The sequence below is a fragment of the Vigna unguiculata genome, chromosome 5, assembly GCF_037176805.1.
Source record: "Vigna unguiculata cultivar grain cowpea cultivar isolate G323 ecotype 2 chromosome 5, ASM3717680v1, whole genome shotgun sequence".
Classification (NCBI taxonomy): Eukaryota; Viridiplantae; Streptophyta; class Magnoliopsida; order Fabales; family Fabaceae; genus Vigna; species Vigna unguiculata.
Window position 1 is genome coordinate 15,650,824 of NC_140796.1, and position 19,267 is coordinate 15,670,090.

General features: G+C 31.2%; 3 protein-coding genes across 4 annotated transcripts; all 3 read right to left on the reverse strand.

The window, feature by feature from the left end:
• Nucleotides 1-272: 272 nt before the first annotated feature.
• On the reverse strand, nucleotides 273-2,444 carry LOC114185924 (F-box/FBD/LRR-repeat protein At5g22660-like). Its single transcript, XM_028073888.2, has 3 exons — nucleotides 1,263-2,444; nucleotides 1,007-1,171; nucleotides 273-924 (listed from the first exon to the last, which is right to left on the reverse strand). The coding sequence occupies exons 1-3, from the start codon at nucleotides 2,316-2,318 to the stop codon at nucleotides 649-651; spliced, it is 1,497 nt and encodes a 498-aa protein (XP_027929689.2). The 5' UTR covers nucleotides 2,319-2,444; the 3' UTR covers nucleotides 273-648.
• A 3,911-nt stretch (nucleotides 2,445-6,355) lies between these two features.
• Nucleotides 6,356-8,369, reverse strand: LOC114184300 (putative F-box/FBD/LRR-repeat protein At5g22670). Its single transcript, XM_028071594.2, has 3 exons — nucleotides 7,233-8,369; nucleotides 6,977-7,138; nucleotides 6,356-6,901 (listed from the first exon to the last, which is right to left on the reverse strand). Exons 1-3 carry the CDS (start codon nucleotides 8,277-8,279, stop codon nucleotides 6,584-6,586), a joined length of 1,527 nt encoding a protein of 508 aa, XP_027927395.2. The 5' UTR covers nucleotides 8,280-8,369; the 3' UTR covers nucleotides 6,356-6,583.
• Nucleotides 8,370-10,485: 2,116 nt separating this feature from the next.
• Nucleotides 10,486-12,658, reverse strand: LOC114185925 (putative F-box/FBD/LRR-repeat protein At5g22670). 2 transcript variants are annotated; one of them, XM_028073889.2, is made up of 3 exons: nucleotides 11,499-12,657; nucleotides 11,237-11,404; nucleotides 10,486-11,159 (listed from the first exon to the last, which is right to left on the reverse strand). In XM_028073889.2, exons 1-3 carry the CDS (start codon nucleotides 12,564-12,566, stop codon nucleotides 10,824-10,826), a joined length of 1,572 nt encoding a protein of 523 aa, XP_027929690.2. In that variant the 5' UTR covers nucleotides 12,567-12,657; the 3' UTR covers nucleotides 10,486-10,823. The 2 variants fall into 2 exon arrangements, with proteins under 2 accessions (XP_027929690.2, XP_027929691.2); XM_028073890.2 differs by having other exon boundaries at nucleotides 10,881-11,061; nucleotides 11,499-12,658.
• Between the last annotated feature and the right edge of the window lie 6,609 nt (nucleotides 12,659-19,267).

Here is a 19,267-nt window from a genome sequence, read left to right on the forward strand (position 1 = left end):
AGAAGAAAAAATATATAAAGTTAACAACAGTAGTAGTATATATTAAACTTGTTATAATGAGGTCAAATGTTAAATTTGTCTATCTTCTAAGTTTAAAAAATGTCGACCTGTATAAAAAGTTAAGCTTACTGAGACATAAATTTATGTTTATAAGTCTTTTTAAAAGATATATTTTTGTGTAAATTATTATACATTGTATTTTGTATAATGAGCTCTTATTTTAATAGAAAAGAATTTGGAGATATTAAGAGTTTGAAAAAAAAAAAAAAAAATCATGGTGAAAATATTATCTCTCTACTGTAAAATCTTGTAAATGATATACTTACATGTAAGATCTTTATCGACCATTAAAGATCCTCTATGAATAAATAAAGGATTGCTTAAAAAATAGCATTTACATGTTATACTATTCTGACAATGCGACAGAATAAAAAATGAAAGAATGAAAGATAAAGAAGGAAAATAAGACTTGGTTTCTTCACATTCACTACGTGAGAAAACCAAATCCAAATGCAAGAAAATCGAAATACAACAGAAAACATCATTGTTCTAAATCTGCAACTAAATTAAACGTTGATCTAATAGCCAAATTAACATACTCTTAAAGAGATAGACTTGTTGCCATGGGGATTTCATAAAATCCAACTTCTATCTGAATAAAACCTTACATTCTTCTGAGCATGTCAAAAAGGAGAGAATTCTCTTTTGCTGTCTTCGCGTCCAAGTATAAGTTTTTGGCGTCAAAACATCTTTTCTCAGAGAAACAATCACTAAAGATGATCCGTTGTTCATGAAAAATTCTACCAGCTTGTATTCTATTTCTCGACCTTTGAAGTCAAAAATTTCTAATTCCTTCAGATTTTGAACTATGCTAATAGGGAACACAGATTCAAGATCAACATCACCAAAGTAGTTGTCGAACACCTGTTTGTATATATGAGTGTGTATAAGTAACTGAAAAATGCATAGCAATTAAACTGAAATACCAAACACAACATTCCTTCACCTTCTCAAAGGAAAGCACTTTAAGGTTTGGACATCTTTGAAACAAGTTGAATAACACATTTGCAACCCAGTAACGGGTAAATTCTTCATTAGAATAATCAGGGACAAGCTTTATCTTATACATGTTTCTGAAAGTGGGCATCACCGGTCTAGAAATATATAGAGCCTTCAAACATATAAACAAGAATTAGATGACAGAAACAAAGTTTCAGTTCCTTAACACAAGACAAACTAAACAAACAAAAATAAATGAAAACCTTCATGATGGGTTCTGATATGTGGAGTAGTGTCAGGTTTTGCAACTCTCCAAAAAAGGTACAAACTTTGTCACAACGTGAATAAAAGACAGTCCAATCTGAGAACTGAAACATACAATCAGCAGCTATGACTGCCTCTTCAATTGAAGGAACACTTTGAATCATGTTCAATTCAACCGCTTGACCCTTAATGGAGAAGAACTTCAGATTTGGTGCATCCAAATTCACTTTGTGAGCTCCCTTGAGAGATAATGTCAACCTAAGAAGGCTTTCAGACTTCACAGTAATACTAGTCTCTGATTCATCTATCAGATCCCAACCAAGAATCACAAATTTCATGATGGAACTTGACATGCAAAGAGTTTTGACCTTGATCTCATCCTTAATCACAAGCATCATATTTTCTAGCCTAGGGCACCCATCGAGAAACCTCTGAACACAATTCTCATCCACCAATCTAAAAGGAATGAAGTGAACATACCTTAGCTTCGGCAACCAAACTTTTTCTGGTAGATTCCACCCCTCAGGAAGAAGTAGACGCAAACCACTTAGAGTCTCTGATATAAACATTGCAGGTGGAAGAGGAATTGAAGATGCCTCAGTAGTTACACTACAGTTACCAATAGTGTAATCAATGGTTTTCACGTTGCAAGCGGACATTGCAGCACCTGTGGACATCATCAATGATTTATAATCTGGTTTCATCATTTCAGTGAAATTCCTCGCAGTTAGCCTGATAACTCTGATGGGTACTTCTGGGTTTCTCTCTCGAAGCATTCTATTAACAAAGAGTGTGAAGAGGTGAAAGAGTCTAGGATGGTCAGAAGGATGGCCATTTCCATTGAAAGTTAACTGAATATGGCGAAGTTGTAAGAAAAGGTCTCTCCAGGCTGTGGATAAAACTGAGGTGGCTGCAGCTTCTTTGAGTTCCAAGCGTGAGAGAATGGAGAGAAGAACAGATTCGGGAAGTGCACTGAGTCTATCAATGTTATCAGCTTCTCCATTTAGGGTTTCTTCTAGGGTTTGTCTAAGGATTTTTGCTGAAGGTTCCGCCATTTTCAAAGGCTGGGTTTTCAACTTTGGGATGAGAGAAAATGGAACAATTGAAAAGTCGGCGCAATCTTTTCTTCTCAAACCCTAGGAAGTGACTTTCTAACTTTATCCGTAGACAGCGTGGGATTAGGGTTTCAACACAGTGCCCTTGAAAAGTGTACTTGTATTTTATGTAATTAAATTCTAATATATATTTAATTTGTAGGAAAAGACCTTGGTGATATTCTTTATATTCATAAAGTGACATCAAATTGTTATTTTTTAATTTCTGTTTATGATTTTGTTTAGAAGTTCATCTTTTAAGACATTTAATAAGGCTAAAGGTGTAAAAAGAATGCTATTTGTATATTTAAGGTGAGACTATGTAATAAGTTATAAGTGAGGATTGTGTTTCAAACTTAATTTTAGTTGGTTTTTATTTTTATTAATTTAAAACTTATTGAACTCTTTTGGCTAGTTATTGGACTTGTGTACTTGTGCAAAACATTAATAATGTGCCAGTTACTGTTAGAATATAAAGTTAGAATGAATTTATATAGATATCTTTTATGAATAAAGTTGGAAGATAAAATTACCATGAATATAAACTTAATTATCTTACCCATTATGTTTGTTAACATCTGTGATTAAAGATGAATATATTTAATTCATTAAACTCAATCTCCTGTAAAATTAAATTGTAAAGATAAATTTTATTAGTTTTGTAAAGTTACTGCTAGTTTCATTTGATTGAAGAAAATTGAAGAAAATGAAATATAATTATAAATTAAATATAATTTTTACTTTCAAATTTGGTGTAAAATATTGCACCTATTCACGTACTATTTTACAAACAATTAAATTATTCTTTTACATCCAACTCTCAGTTTTTTTTATATTTCAAATCTATCTATTAATTAGATAATAATAATAATAAAAATAAAAATTATTTTTCAATCTTACCTTTTCCATTTTTGCAAAAATTATAATGACTATTATTAATTATTGTTATTATATAATTCTAAAATATTATATTGTTACAAGATATAATTAATATATATATATATATATATATATAATATTAAATAAATAAATGAAGTACATTCATCATTCACTCAGATAGTTTTTAAATACTTCTAATTTTATAATTGATGTTGTACAATTTTATTTTGTTCTTGTTTAAATTATTTAATCTTAAAATATATAGTGATTTGATTTATTAGTTTCTCATATAGAATTTGTCATTCAGATCCAAAATTTACACGACTTCTAATTTTAAATTAATTATTTTATTTATTTCCATTAGAATGTAATTTTTATTGTGCTTTCGTTGTTTCTTTTGTTTCCAATTGTTTGTAAAATTTAAATATAGCTTTTAAAATTTTTCACGAAGCTAGTAGGAAAACATGTATAAGTTGACAATTTAATGACCACCATCTTGTGGTTTAAAACTTTTTTTTTGAAACACTTTTGTAAGACATGTAAAAGAATGATAGGATGAGAACTATATGTAACATAAGTGTAACAATTCCTAACAATTCTCTTAATCTAAAAGATACAAATATTCTTTGATATAAAGGTACTTATACTTTAAAAAAAAACATAAATTAACTTTTAAATATTAGAGTCGGACAAATTAGCGTTAGTTTAAATGAGTATAATACAACACAAAAGATTAATTTTTTAATATTAATACAATTGTATCAAATTTAATGAACACATACCTTATTTAACTGTTATATTTATATTTATTCATGTTACGTTAAGCACATTCTAACTATAGAAAGAAATAATAAAAATGAACAATATGTGTAAAAGACTTAATTTAGTTGTAATATTTTATCTGCGGCTATTAAATGTAAACAAAAGAAAAAAACCTAAAATAAACAAAGTTAACGTCAACATATCATATGATAACTATATAAGAATAAGTGTGGATGAATGAATGTGAACTTTTTTCATTTTTAATATTTATATTTATTTAAGTTATTGTAAGCTATTATAAATATGTATGTGTTCTTTATATTAAATATGGAGAATAAATTATTTTTAGTATAAATGTCTAGATTTGAAGATTATAAATCTCTTCACTCATAATTTTTTTTCTCACTTTTAATATAAATCTCCTCACAGTCTATTTTATTCACATTCATAAATTTTCTTGTCCGCACTCATATCTTTTGTTCACCACATCTTCTTCTTTCACACTTATAAATCTCCCCACACTCATCTTTCATCCATACTCAACTTCTTTGGAGATTCATAAATCTTCTCACACACATATCTTTCATTCACACCCTTCTCCTTCGTTCATATTCATTTTTTTAATCCACACATCTCCTTCGTCTACATTCTTTTCCTTATCTCCTTCATCCACATTCTTCTCTTCATCTTTTTTATTCATATTCATCTATATCATCCACATTCGTCATCTTATGTACAATAATCTCTTTCGTCCATTATAATCTTTTGTTTATTTTTTCGTTCATATATTTGAACATAAAAGTACTATACAATTTTTTCAAAAGTTATTATCCTTGGTGTCAGCCATGCTAAATTGCTTTAAATAAAAAAATTAATTTAAATTTTAGTTATACCAAATTAGAGTTGGCATTCAAAATTCGATACTAACAAATTAGTGTTTATAGTTTTAGCGTCCCATACACCTGTGAAAAACAAAGCTAATACTTATTGTTTATTAGCGTCAACTTTTGCCATTAAATATGTTTTTTCTCATAGTATTATAACTTTGATGAATATTAATGAGTTGTAAAGGTCTAATAATAATAAAAATTACAGAACATAAGTTCTTTTTATAGAAAAAAGTTATTCATTAAATAACATTTAAGTATCTCTTCATGTTTTATGATTCACGCCACTAAAATGGAAATGCAATTAATATTTGATGCATGTATTAATAGTCATAACATGACTATTATTGCTTCAATCTAAATAGAAAGAAAGTAAGTAATTATTCAAAATTTTTCTATTTTTTATTTGATATGGTTTGATATGTTGTTTCATTTCTTCACAAATACTTATTTCATTAACTCTTAGATTCTCCAAGAATTGAAGTTGAGTCATTGTTTCGTAAGACGTTCTAAAGTATATAAATCGAAATAAAACTATGATTAGATTTTCTTAAGGGCACATGGAGATTTTGTACTCACGAATAGTAAAATTATTTATACAAAAGAATATAACATCACATCTATACTAAATTCTAGAAAAGATTTGAGTTTTTTCTATTTATATATTCATCTTATTCAACATATAATTCCCCTTAAATTTCTAAGAACTATTATTACTACCGTGAAAAACATGGCTATTTTAACAAACACTAATTGCTCTAAAATAGAAGTTGTTCAAATTCCAAACAATTATTTTCAATTTATGCCAACGGTTACCAAAAGATCTACCGGTTAAGTTATGAAGTTGTTTCACAATAATTTTCGTATTGACTACAATTCTCAAAATGAATTGAGATATAATAAGAACTATTTCATTGCCTTTTTAAATGGGAGAAGTGCAATGTTAAAAATATTTTAAAAAAGAAAAAGAAAACAAATTGTTTAAGATTTGGAGTTTTCTTACTTGTGCAATTTTTACGAGATATAAACATATCTTTTAAGTGGCATTTTTGGATTGCATTTCATATACAATTTTCAAGCTATTTCCTTAAAGATAATCCTAATCGAATGTTTTTTTTTTAATCAGCAAAAAAATTATATTGAATAAAAATAATTGAATTTTCCCAATTCATACATAACATAATATATAAAAAAAGAAAGACAAATAACAATAATATACCATTCCTTTTCTAAATGATGTTGAAAAAAACATCCTAATCGAATGTTTTATGATTATGTTATAAGTTTTTTACTCTAAAAAACGATCAATGTAAAGCAATTCCTCTCAACTCCTTTTATAATAAATAAGAAATTTTACAACTCAATTCAACAGCCATAACGACGAGTAGGTGGACTAAATAGTTCGGTTTTCTAATCAATTAATAAGTGAAACATAATATTCTTTTGCCAACGGTTAACATACAAACCATAGAAAACAAACATAATGTTTTATGCCAACGGTTAACATACAAACCTTAAAAAACAAAAGCTCAGTTGTCTCTTCAAGGAACACAATCGAATATAACAAAGACAATATGAAAAACCTACCAGCCGAAGAAGAGGTAGGTGGTGGTGTTCGATAGTAGAATATGACAGACAATATTAAAAACACAATAAAATAACATACTTTTACAGAGACAGAGTCGTTGCCGTGGACAATCATGGAGAATCCAACTTCTTGATGGATATAATCTTGGACTCCAAGTTCTGACTCAATATAATGTTACACTCTTCTGAGCACATCATGGAGACAATTCTCTGTTCTTGTTCTGGTTTCCAAATTCCTCTCAAATGATCTTTTCTCAGAAAAACAGTCTCTAGACATGGTCCATTGTTCATGAAAAATTCCACCAGCTTGTATTCCATTTCTCGACCTTTGAAATCAAATATTTCTAACCTCTTCAGATTTTGAACCATGCTTATAGGGAAAACAGATTCAAAATCCACATGATGAAAGTAGTAGTAGTGGTGAAAAACCTGTTTGCATGAGTGTGTATAAGTATCTGAAAAACGCACAACAATTAAACTGAAATACCACCAAACACTACTTACCTTAACCTTCTCAAAGAAAAGCACTTGAAGGTTAGGACAATTTTCAAACAAGTTGAATAACACCTGTTGAATCCTGCTATGCGGGAAAAGGTTACAATAATTAAGACTTATCTTATACATGTTTCTGAAAATGGGCACCACCGATGTAGATTCATACAGAGCCTTCAAACATATAAACAAGAATTAGATGACAATAACAAAGTTTCAGTTATTTAACACAAGAAGACAAACTAAACAAACAAAATTAAATTAAGACCTTCATGCTTTGTTCTGATATGTCGAGTAATCTAACGTTTTCCAAAGCTCTCAAAAAGGTAGAAGCGTCTTGAGTTTGAGGGTATGTTGAGGACTGAATAATATATTGAACATCCAAAACAACCTCATCAATTAAGGGAAGACTTTGAATCATGTTCAATTCAAGTACATAACCAGTAATGGAGAAGAAATTCAGATTTGGTGTATCCACATTCACTCTGTGACCTCCCGTAAGAGATAATGTCAACCTCTCAAGGCTTTCAGACTTCACAATGATATTCATTATCTCTGATTCATCCATCTGATCCCAACCAAGCCTCAAACTTTTTAAGGAGGAACTTGATATGCGAAGAGTTTTGACATTAGTCTCATACGAATCCGTTATGTCCCCTATCATAAGTATCATACCTTGCAGCCTAGGGCACCCATCGAGAAACCTCTGAGTGGAATTCTCATGCATCAATCTATATGGAATGAAGTGAGCATACTTTAAATTGGGCAACCAAACATTTTTTGGAACATCCCAATCCGCATAAAGGGTTAGACGCAAAATAGTTAGAGTCTCTGATGTAAACATTGCAGGTGGAAGAACAATGTTCAATGACTCAATTAATAAACTACAGGTAAGACGAAGATCGAATTGGTACACCTTTTGAGTGGACACTGCAGCAGCTGCGGACATCAACAATGATCTATAATCTTCTTCCATCATTTGAGTGAAATTACTCACAGATACCTTGAGAAACCAAACGGGTGCTTCTGGGTTTCTCTCTCGAAACACTCTACCAGCAAAGAGTGTGAAGATGTGAAACAGTCGAGCCTGCTCAGGAGGATTTCGATTGATATTGAAATTTAAACAAATGTTGGGAAGTTGTAAGAAGATGTCTCTCCAGGTTGTGGATAAAACTGAGGTGGCTGCAGCTTCTTTGAGTTCCAAGCATGAAAGAATGGAGAGAAGAACAGATTCGGGAAGTGCACTGAGTCTATCAATGTTATCAGCTTCTCCATCTAGGGTTTGTTTAAGGATATTTGCTGAAGGTTCCGCCATTTCAGAGGGAATGGGTTTTCAACTTTAGGATGAGAGAAAGTGGAACACTTGAAAAGTCGGCGCAGTCTTTGCTTCTCAAACCCTAAGGAAGAGGGACATTCTAGTTTTATAGGCAGCGTGGAATTAGGGTTTGAACAAAGCGCGTTGAAAAGTAGACCTATGTTTTATGTATTTAAATTTCAATATATATTTAATTTGTAGGAAAAGACCCATAAACTGAAATCAAATCATTTATTTTATAATTACAGCTTCTGCTTATGATTTTGTTTAAAAAGTTCACTTTTAAGACATTTAACAAACTAGAAGTATGGAAATAATATACTATTTTTATATTTAAGATGAGATCCTGTAATAAGTTATAACTGAGGATTGTGTTTCAAACACTTAATTTTAGGTGGTTTTTGACTTTATTAATTTAAAACTGGTTAAACTCTATCGGTTAGTTATTGTACTTGTGTACCTGTGCAAAACATTAATAATGTTTAAGGTTACAAAACATTAATAATGTTTAAGGTTACAGTAAGAAGATGAAGTTAGAATGAGTTTATATAGATATCATTTATGAATAAGTGTAAGATACGGTTGGAAGATAAAATTATCATGAATTTATATGGATAACTGTTTTATAAGAATCTAGAAAACAAAAAAAAAGTTGTACGGTTATATAAACTTAATTGTCTTACAAATGGTGTTTGTTAGCATATGTGGTTAAAGATGAGTATTTAATTCATTAAACTCAATCTAGTGCAAAATTAAATTTTACAATAGTTTTGTAAAGTCATTGGTAGTTTCATTTGATTTAAAAAAAAAACAAATATAATTATGAAATAAAAATTGTAACAACCATAAAATTTTACTACATGTGTATGCCTACATGTGGATAGTTACACTTAACATGTCATAATTGTCATGGTATAACTATAAAAATATAAAATCCAATCTTGTAAGTTAATATGGATTAAAGCTTTTCAAAGGATAGAGATTTTATCTAGGTAAATTTATCTCAAAAGTTTAGAAGCACTCCTAATTAATTTAAGACTACATAGTCTTCAAGACCCTGACCAACTCCAAAGCTACTAGTCTTATATGTACCTACTGTACTCATGCATTGTACTATCGTCGTAGAGAAAAAATAAGAACAACATATCAACACAAAAATATTAAGATGAGCCAATACATTTAAAAGGAGAATAAAAAAAAATTAATGACACTGTAAATATTTGAGAAGGATTAAATGTCAAATATGTAATAAAAAGAATTACACATTCATTTTCATTCACAAAAATATGTATATATATATATATATATACACAATTATCGACATAATTTTTTAGAAGACTGGTGTATTAATAGATCCACAAAAATATGTATATATATACACAATTATCGACATAATTTTTCAGAAGACTGGTGTATTAATAGATCCAGGAAACTTTATATCTATTATGTTTACTTTCAGTATTCTAATGATGTTCCAAATCTTAGGATAATGACCGTGGTTTAAAATTTTTTTAAAACACTTTTGTAAAAGATGAAAGGATGATAGGATGAGAAATATGTGTAATATTAAGTGTAACGAAAATTTGTTATATTCTAATTCATTTTAATTGAGTTTCGTCCAATTTCTTTTCAAGACCGAAGGGCTCTGCATAATTAATACATTATAATAAATATTATCATTGTCACCTTTGTTTTGTAGGAGTATTTAGAGTCACTCCTCCTCTAATATAAATCACACAAATATTATTGGATTACAAGAAAACAAAAATTTAACTTTTAAATATAGATTCAGGAAAACCACAATATTATTAGCATCAGTTTAACTACCCTGATACGACATAAAAAATTAATCTTTTAAAAAGAAAATTAAAAAAAACATATATAACATTATTTAAATTTTTTTTATTAAATAATTATTTGAATTAACGACAGTTTAGCAAATATTAACTAAAATAAATATTAAAAATAAATAAAATTATTATCAACTTAACGAACACTAATTTTATTTATTTAAAATATTCATATTTATTTAAGTTGTTATCGGTTAAGCAAATGTTAACTATAAATGTTAGCTGCATATATATTGTATTTCTTTGGAATATTAGCACTCAAAAGTAATTTTATCAATTGTACATGATTAGAGGTATCAAAATTAACCTATCATGCTCACATAAATTAACACATCACAAATTAAATTAGAACTGAGTAGATCTAATTCGATTCATTTTATAATAAACCAGAAATTTTACAACAGCCTAGCCTCAACCTACTAGGTTAAGATTGGCTCACTGACCTGTCTAAACAATAAAATATAATTTTTTTTTTCAACCGTTATCTTACAAACCCTATGAAACAAAAGCTAAGTTGGGTCTAGAAAGAACACAGTAGAGACACGGCACCACAAACCAGAACAGTTGTGTTGGACATAGGAGCTATGAAATATGAAAAAGACAATATCGAAAACCCACCGGTCGAAGAAGATGAAGGTGGTGGTGTTCGACTAAATAACGTACTTTTTAAGAGATAGACTTGTTGCCGTGGCTATCATGGGGATTGTATAGCACCCGACTTCTCTCTGAATATAATCTTACAGTCTTCTGAGCACGACAGGAAGGAGAGAAGTCTCTTTTTTTGTCTTGGCGTCCAAGTTTTCATAATTGCCTTCGGAATATCTTTTCTCAGAGCAACAGTCTCTACAAAATGTTTTTTCAGAGAAACAATCTCTAAAGAGCGTCCGTTGTTTATGAAAAATTCAATCAGCTTGTATTCCATTTCTCGATCTCTGAAATCAAGAATTTCTAACTCCTTCAGATTTTGAAGCATTCTAAAAGGGAAAACAGATTCAAAATCGATATCATCAATGAAGTAGCTGCTGAATACCTGTTTGTATATATGAGTGTGTATAAGTAACTGAAAATGCACAGCAATTATAAACTGAAATACCAAACACAAATTACCATTATCCTCTCAAAGGAAAGCACTTGAAGTTTAGGACAACTTTCAAGCAAGTTGAATAACACATGTTGCATCCGTTCACGGGGGAAATCATCAGAATAATCAGGGATAAGCTTTATCTTATACATGTTTCTGAAAGTGGGCATCACCATTGTAGAATCATAGAGAGCCTTCAAACATATAAGCAAGAATTAGATGACAATAACAAAGTTTCAGTTCTTTAACACAAGAAGACAAACTAAACAAACAAAAATAAATTAAAACCTCCATGATGGGTTCTGATATGCTGAGTAATGTCAGGTTTTGCAACTCTCTAAAAAAGGTACAAACTTTTTCGGAACGTGTAAAGAATTCATTCAAATCTGACACCTGAAACGTATATGCAACATCTAGAACTGCCTCATTAATTGAAGGAAGACCTTGAATGATGTTCAAATCAAGCACCTGACCGCTAATGGAGAAGAAGTTCAGATTTGGTGCATCCACATTCACATTGTGACCTCCCTTAAGATATAATGTCAACCTCTCAAGACTTTCAGACTTCACAGTAATATTCATCTCAGTTTCATCTATCATATCCCAATCAACCATCAAGAGTTTTAAAGATGAACTTGATATACAAAGAGTTTTGACTTCAGTCTCATCCTCTGTTGTGACCCTCATCAAAAACATGAGAGTTTCTAGGCTAGGGCACCCGTCGAGAAACCTCTGAATAGAATCCTCATGCATCAATCTATATGGAATGAAGTGAGCATACCGTAGATTGGGCAACCAAACATTTTCTGGAACATCCCACCCCACAGAAAGGGTAAGAAGCAACCTGGTTAGAGTCTCTGATGTAAACATTGCAGGTGGAAGAACAATTGAAGATGTCTCGGTACTTAAATTATAGGTACCAAGATCAACATCAAATTGCTGCACCTTGTAAGTGTACACTGCAGCAGCTGCGGACATCAACAATGATCTATAATCCTCTTCCATCCTTTTAGTGAAATCCTTCACAGATACCTTGAGAGATGTAATGGGTGCTTCTGGGTTTCTCTGTCGAAGCACTCTATTAGCAAAGAGTGTGAAGATGTGAAACAGTCTAGAACGGTCAGAAGGATTGCCATAGATATCGAAAGCTAACTCAATATTGGGACGTTGTAAGAAAAGGTCTCTCCAGGTTGTGGATAAAACTGAGGTGGCTGCAGCTTCTTTGAGTTCCAAGCCTGAAAGAATGTGCAGAAGAACAGATTCAGGAAGTGCACTGAGTCTATCAATGTTATCAGCTTCTCCATCTAGGGCTTCATCTAGGGTTCGTCTAAGGATCTTTGCTGAAGGTTCTGCCATTATCAAAGGGAATGGGTTTTCTAACTTTGGGATGAGAGAAAATGGAACAATTGGAAAAGTCGGCGCAATCTTTTCTTCTCAAACCCTAAGAAGTGACTTTTTAACTTTATATATAGACAGCGTGGAATTAGGGTTTGAGCACAGCGCCCTTGAAAAGTGCACTTATATTTTATGTAATTAGATTCCAATATATATTTAATTTGTAGGAGAAGACCATGGTGATGTTCTTTAAATTCATAAAGTGACATCAAATTGTTATTTTATAATTACAGTTTCTGTTTATGATTTTGTTTAAAAGTTCACTTGTAAGACATTTAACAAACTAGGAGTATGGAAATAATATGTTATTTTTATATTTAAGTTTACTTTTTCCTTTTTATTAATTTAAAAACTTGTTAAACTCTTTCGGTTAGTTATTATTGTAATTGTGCACCTGTGCAAGACATTAATGTGTAGGTTTATGGTTAGAAGATAAATTGAATGAATTTATATAGATATTATTTATGAATAAAGTTGGAAGACAAAATTACCATGAATTTATTGGATTTTTTTTTAACTATTTTGAATGAATCTAGAAAACATAAAAAATTTTAGAGTCATATAAACTTAATTATCTTACCATTATGTTTGTTAACATATGTAATTAAAGATGAATATTTAATTCAATAAACTCAATCTAGTGTAAAACTAAATTTTATTAGTTTTGTAAAGTTATTGCTAGTTTCATTTGATTTAAAAAAAATATAATTATAAAATCAAAATAATTGTTACTCTTTAATTTGGTGTTAAATATTGCACCTATATGTACTATTTTACAAACAATTAATTATTCTTTTGCATCCGGCTCTCTCTTTCTTTTTATATTCTCAAATTTATCTAATAATAATAATAATAATAAATTATTTTTCAATCTTACATTTTTCATTTTTGCAATAATAACAATTATTATAAATTTATAAAATATTATATTGTTATAAGATATAACATATATAAATATATAATAAATAATAAATAATAAATAATTATATTAAAATAAATAAATGAAGAACACGCATTACTCAAATATTTTTTAAATATTTCTTGTAACATCTTATTTAATAGAGTAAATCTACCGAAAGAAAATATCACATATTTAATACTTCAAGCAAATAACCAAGCACAACTAAAAGACTTATCAAGATCGATTCAAATATACAATACAGATATGAACAAAGCCTCAATGCTAAAACACACAAGAATAGATAAAAGATTATACAATTCAAAATTCTTGAAACTTTAAAACAAAAATCAAGAGAGAAGGGAATAGAGACAAACACAAGGATACAAATTTTTTATATTGGTTCACTCAAATCTGAGCTACATCTAGTTTATCTAGGCAACCTGAGCATGACTTGCACTATTTCAAAATATTTACACAATCCACAAGATTACACTTTCAATATAAGCAAAAATACAAACCATGACTCTTGAATTCCACAAGAATCTCAGCAAGCACAACAAGATTCCACTTGCAGACCTAGAAAACCATCAGGTAACACCCAAACACTTGAGAGAGATCAAACCAGAATGAAGGCTCTCCCTAGCCAACCAAACATCTTTCTCTAAGTTCCTAAAACAATCAAAATTGCTCCAAGAAACATCAAAGATCAATCACCAAAGGATGCACTTTTGTATGATCCAGAGAGAGAGAAAGAGAGTTTTTCCTGGAATTCAGAAAGATTTCGCACTCAAAATGACAAGTCTTTTCTCTTTCTCTCTCTCTTTAGAAAAACAAAACTTAGAGCCAATATGTTAACATATTCAGCATGTTGATTTTTCCATTCAATATGTTGATTTAACTTAGCTTAAGTAAAATCAGCTGATTAAAACATAATTCAACTGATTGAATATGTAACAAATCAAATTACTGCAGCAAATCATTTAACTTGTTAAAAACCAATTCAACAGGTCAAAAGACACCAACCTTATCCTCGACATCTATACAATGCAAAATGGTCTACACTATGAGCATCAATCTTCAAGCTTTTTGTTCTTCATGTGAAATCTAGATTCAACACACACTCCAAACTTGATCAACACGAGAATCTTCAAGTCTTCACATCTTCATCACGTCTTAATGCAATGGCTTTATGTATCTTCATCAAATCTCCAATCATCAAATCTTCAAACCACTTGTGTTAACAATCCCCATTGATTTGATGTAGCCAACCTCCATTGAAGTAAATATGGCGTTTTTAATACGACGGTTCTTAAAAACTGCCATAATTTGCTTTGTAATATGACAGTTTTATAACTGCCGTATTCTACATACAAATTATGACATTTACAAACGCCATTATTTTATTTTAGACTATTATTTTTTTCATCTCGCGCCTATCTCTCTTGCACTCAATGTTTAACCCTAAAAGAAACGCAATCAACCTCCCACAACACCTCATTGTCAGCCACCGTTCGAATCTGAGATCTCGCAACCCACAACAACCACGCACATCGACTCTGGCGACGTTCATCGACACTGCTCACGTGACAAGAATTGCTCATAAGAACTCGTCAGAAACGCAAATCCATCATCATCGGAAACCCAATCCATTCACCGTCATCTACGTTCTGAATCCTCATTTTGGGACCCTCATGGTGAAGGATCTCAAGTTCATCCCTTTATTCCTATCTCTGTTTTTACAAGTTTTTGATTGTCATTTTTTGTAAATTAGTGGTTTAGGGAGAGATAATGTGGTTAGGGTTGGCATAAAGGTTTTGGTTTTAATTTTGATTTGGGTGCTTAGGGTATACTACAAGGTGGAGAAAGCAGAGAAAGCACTTTGGTGTCAAGTATTACACGTATGATTCTTCACTTCCTTTTTTCCATTTCTTTGTTTGCTATTGTAGGGAGAACCTGTTGATAGATTTTTCATTTGAAAAGTTTTTTTAACTTTGGAGCTGGTAACTCTAACTTCTTTTTCTTGTATATGCGCCCCTACACAATAGGTTGGCAAGATCCTCAAATCATTTATTGTCTTTTTTGAAAAAAGATGCATTTAGTTGCTTCTGGATTTTCAACTTATCCATTGTTAACAATTGAAGTTTCTCTGTACTCACAACGGTATAAAATTTGCCAAAGTTATAAAATAAATTTCCTTACAGGTGTTTTGCAGGTTATCCATGGATTAAAATTAAAGGAATGCCTCTGGATATTCTAGTGTTCAAGCTCATGAAGACATACATGCGTTCCTCCTCTCTACAAAAAGTAGCTTTATGAGTATGTATAGTTTTGAAATTGCTTTAAAATCAGGTTGAGTTGATTGTTGCGTGAATAATCAGAGTAATCAACCACTGAAATTTTGTTTTGCAATTCCAACTAGATGTACTCAAATTTAGTGAACTAATTAAATATTTGGAAGTTAGAAGTTAAAGATAGTAAAATTCTTTGATAAGCACCCAAGTATTTGAAGATTCCTATTGACTAAATTAGTTCTGGTACCACTTCATAATCACTCAAAAACTAGGAAACCCTAGTTGGTGAGAGGAGATAAAAAAATACTCAGACTTCACCTAACATTCTGATACATTCAACAGATTTGAAAATTTAAAATTAATCGACTAGAAAACTAACAAACACAGATAAATGCACATGCTTCCCCTTTCAATAGTATGGGTGTCATCCAGAATCTAGTTTTGTAATTTCTTAATTTAATTCCTTTAATATTTCCATTTCTTAATTCAACTTCTCCAATTTTTCTCCTCATTTTGATTCATCAAATAGAAGTAAAGTAATGAAGAATAACAAACAATGCAAATTTTTCATTAATCAAAGCAAACGATACACTGCAACAGAAACTGAAAACAAAAGAAGAAATTAGAAACTGATACATTCAATAGATTTTGAAATTTAAAATCAATCGACTAGAAAATTGACAAAACTTATAACAAAACAAAGCAACAACACAAATGCAAGGCATGATCCTAAAGGTCAGCACACTCAATCATCCTGAGAATTGTTTCTCGTTTGGAATGATGTTAGCAAATCATGAATGCCATGGATTTGGCCGTCAAAGTCATTGAACCTCTCATTGCAAAAGGGATGATGTGCATCTTGAGACATATTGAGTTCATGTAGTTGGTGAAGAACCATCCTCTTAAATTGGGAATACACATGGCATTTTTCTTCTAGAGGGTTGTAACAGAATAATGTCCATTGGTCCAATAATGGGTTCTTCTTCTTCCTCTTGATTTGCCCCACTTGGTCCAACTTAATGGTCGTTGGCACCACCAATTGCAGCACCACCAATGCCTCTTGCAGTCCAAACATTTCCAACCTTGGTAAAGCCCATTTTATGCAGATTGAGATATGAGGTCTGATTCAAGATTCCTGTAGACTCTTCCAATTCATCTTCCACATTTACTCCAAAGTATTCAATGAATTTAGAAACCAACACCACATAAGGAGGCCTGAAATTCATGAGCCTTTTGGCCTTTAACATCTGATCACGAAGCACAAAAATCCAGTCCACTTGCACATTGTTTTGGATGTAGTACATGAGAATCAAGTCTCCCTCATTCAAGGTAAAATGGTTGCTTCCACATGGGACTATGATTTTGGTGATGATCATAACAAGGAGCCTCTCACCCACCTTGAGACAACCAACATGGAAGGTCTTGATCTCAACACCTGGATTCTTCAAACATTGCCTATACCAGGATTCTTCAACAACACCAATTTCACCTTTCCTCAATTTAACTCGTCTTTGATTTAATACAGCAACATCCTTTCAAGCCTTCTTGGAAATATCCATTTAAACCCCTTTGACACTTGACAACATAGCATCATTTTTTAGTTACAGGTTGGTGAAAAATACATTCACAAAGTTAGGGTATATTTTCCCCAAAAGCTCAAGGAATGTCTTCAACTTTTGGTGCTTAAGCTATTGGAAGAGAGTTTCAAACCCTTCAGTTCTTAGCCATGAATATCTCAGCTCCTTAGGAATGTTGATATGTTTCCTGGTCATCCCTATGAGGAACACTTGGATGTTATCCACATTTTCTTCAAAGCATGCTTATATTCTCCCTTCGTGTTTGGGATTTGGAGAGCTAGGAGTGGAGGAATGGAGTGTTCTTCCTCTGATTGGACATGACGTTGTTGATGACAAGGCATGGTGACTATAGGTGTGGCTATTTCTAAGAGATGTGGATGCAAATGCATGTTTGCAAGTGCAATATTTATAAATGAACACGTTGAATGCATAATCATTTAGTTGAATTATGCAAATTTATTTCATTTAATTCTGTTTAGGTTACCAAAGCAGAGTAAATGCATCAGAATTCAAAATCAAATTAAAGCATTATGTTTCCAATGAGTTTTTATGAGTAGATCAATCAGTTCAAATCATGTAAGGTGCATGTACATTGGAATCACACAACATACATGCTTTATGGTCAATACATTCAGAAAAAGCAACAAATAGTTGATGCAATAGCTGTTAAGAATAGTATCTGACCATGTGCCCTTAGCTTTGACCTAGTCAACTTTTGAATCTATTTTATTCAAATATTTTCTATTCAAGTGAAATCAACACATAGATTCTAAAAATCAACAGATTGAAAGTCCATCAGATCATAATTCTCTGCATACAGAATCTGGTTAAGTGAAATCAACACAGATTCTAAAAATCAACACACTAAAAGATATGACATATTATATTTTCTTCATACAGTGACTGTTTAAGTGAAATCAATGCATAAAATTGTAAAATCAATAAAGTAATTATGATAGTTTGTAAGACTTGTGAAAATTAATTAATTAATTAGTAAATGTGGGTAGAAAGAGCCTTTATGACATTAATTATTGTTTGATGTGATGTGGAAAAGTACTAGTTCAAGTGGTTGAGAGTACTTGGGTTCAAGTCCTATGTATGCTAATTATGTGTTGTTGTTTTATTATTAATTTTTAATAATATGTATGAGTATGAAATTGGTATTGTAAGCTTATACTGATTGGAGTGTATCACAAAATGGGAATTGGTAAAGTGGTTGTGCTTTATAGGTTCAAACTTGGTTGGGAAAGAAACTAGAACTTTATTTTTTAAAAGTGTAGTTTTGGAGGGAATATGAGAGGGTAAAAGAAAACCTAGAAGGGGAAGCCGAGGGGCTGGAAAACATCCTATAATGCCCCTAAATGAGAATTAAACACACTAAAAAGCCCAATTTTTCGTTTTAGTTTTGGACCAATATTAGGAGACCTATAAAAGGTAGAATCTGGGAGAAAGAAGGGTTTTCTTCACTTTGGTTTGTTCTAGCTTGGGAGGAGAGCGAAATTTGGAGAGTGAGAGGTTGAATTGGGGGTGCAAGGGCTGAAGCAAAAAGGTAATTGTGAATCAAGGGTTCTCAATTTTGATCAAGAATCCAGGTTAGGGGAGCTTGTCTTTGTGCATGTAAATTAACTGATGTGTGTGCTATGATTCTGGATTATTGTCTTTCTCAAATGAATTCTGAATGATGTAAATTTCGTATCCTATGTACTGTGATTGTGAATTGGTTGGCTTGACATTTGGGTGCAAAGCCTTTTATGCTTATATGGGTATGATAAGGGTTTTGGAATTGAATGGGTAATGCAGATGAAATCCCGAGGTGTGGTAGTTCAAATGGTTATATAACATGCTTTTGAGTGTTGCTTGACATTATTCTTACGCTTGGTAATGATTGAGTGG

What these genes read in the sequence shown, in the direction of transcription:
- LOC114185924 (XM_028073888.2), bottom strand. Translation starts at nt 2,318, where the DNA reads ATGGCGGAACCTTCAGCAAAAATCCTTAGACAAACCCTAGAAGAAACC. An exon ending in TATCAGAACCCATCATGAAG is followed by an intron (nt 1,172 to 1,262) that starts GTTTTCATTTAT and finishes ATATGTTTGAAG; the next exon opens with GCTCTATATATTTCTAGACC. An exon ending in AAGTGCTTTCCTTTGAGAAG is followed by an intron (nt 925 to 1,006) that starts GTGAAGGAATGT and finishes ATATACAAACAG; the next exon opens with GTGTTCGACAACTACTTTGG.
- LOC114184300 (XM_028071594.2), bottom strand. Translation starts at nt 8,279, where the DNA reads ATGGCGGAACCTTCAGCAAATATCCTTAAACAAACCCTAGATGGAGAA. An exon ending in TATCAGAACAAAGCATGAAG is followed by an intron (nt 7,139 to 7,232) that starts GTCTTAATTTAA and finishes ATATGTTTGAAG; the next exon opens with GCTCTGTATGAATCTACATC. An exon ending in TTTTCTTTGAGAAGGTTAAG is followed by an intron (nt 6,902 to 6,976) that starts GTAAGTAGTGTT and finishes TCATGCAAACAG; the next exon opens with GTTTTTCACCACTACTACTA.
- LOC114185925 (XM_028073889.2), bottom strand. Translation starts at nt 12,566, where the DNA reads ATGGCAGAACCTTCAGCAAAGATCCTTAGACGAACCCTAGATGAAGCC. An exon ending in TATCAGAACCCATCATGGAG is followed by an intron (nt 11,405 to 11,498) that starts GTTTTAATTTAT and finishes ATATGTTTGAAG; the next exon opens with GCTCTCTATGATTCTACAAT. An exon ending in TTTCCTTTGAGAGGATAATG is followed by an intron (nt 11,160 to 11,236) that starts GTAATTTGTGTT and finishes ATATACAAACAG; the next exon opens with GTATTCAGCAGCTACTTCAT.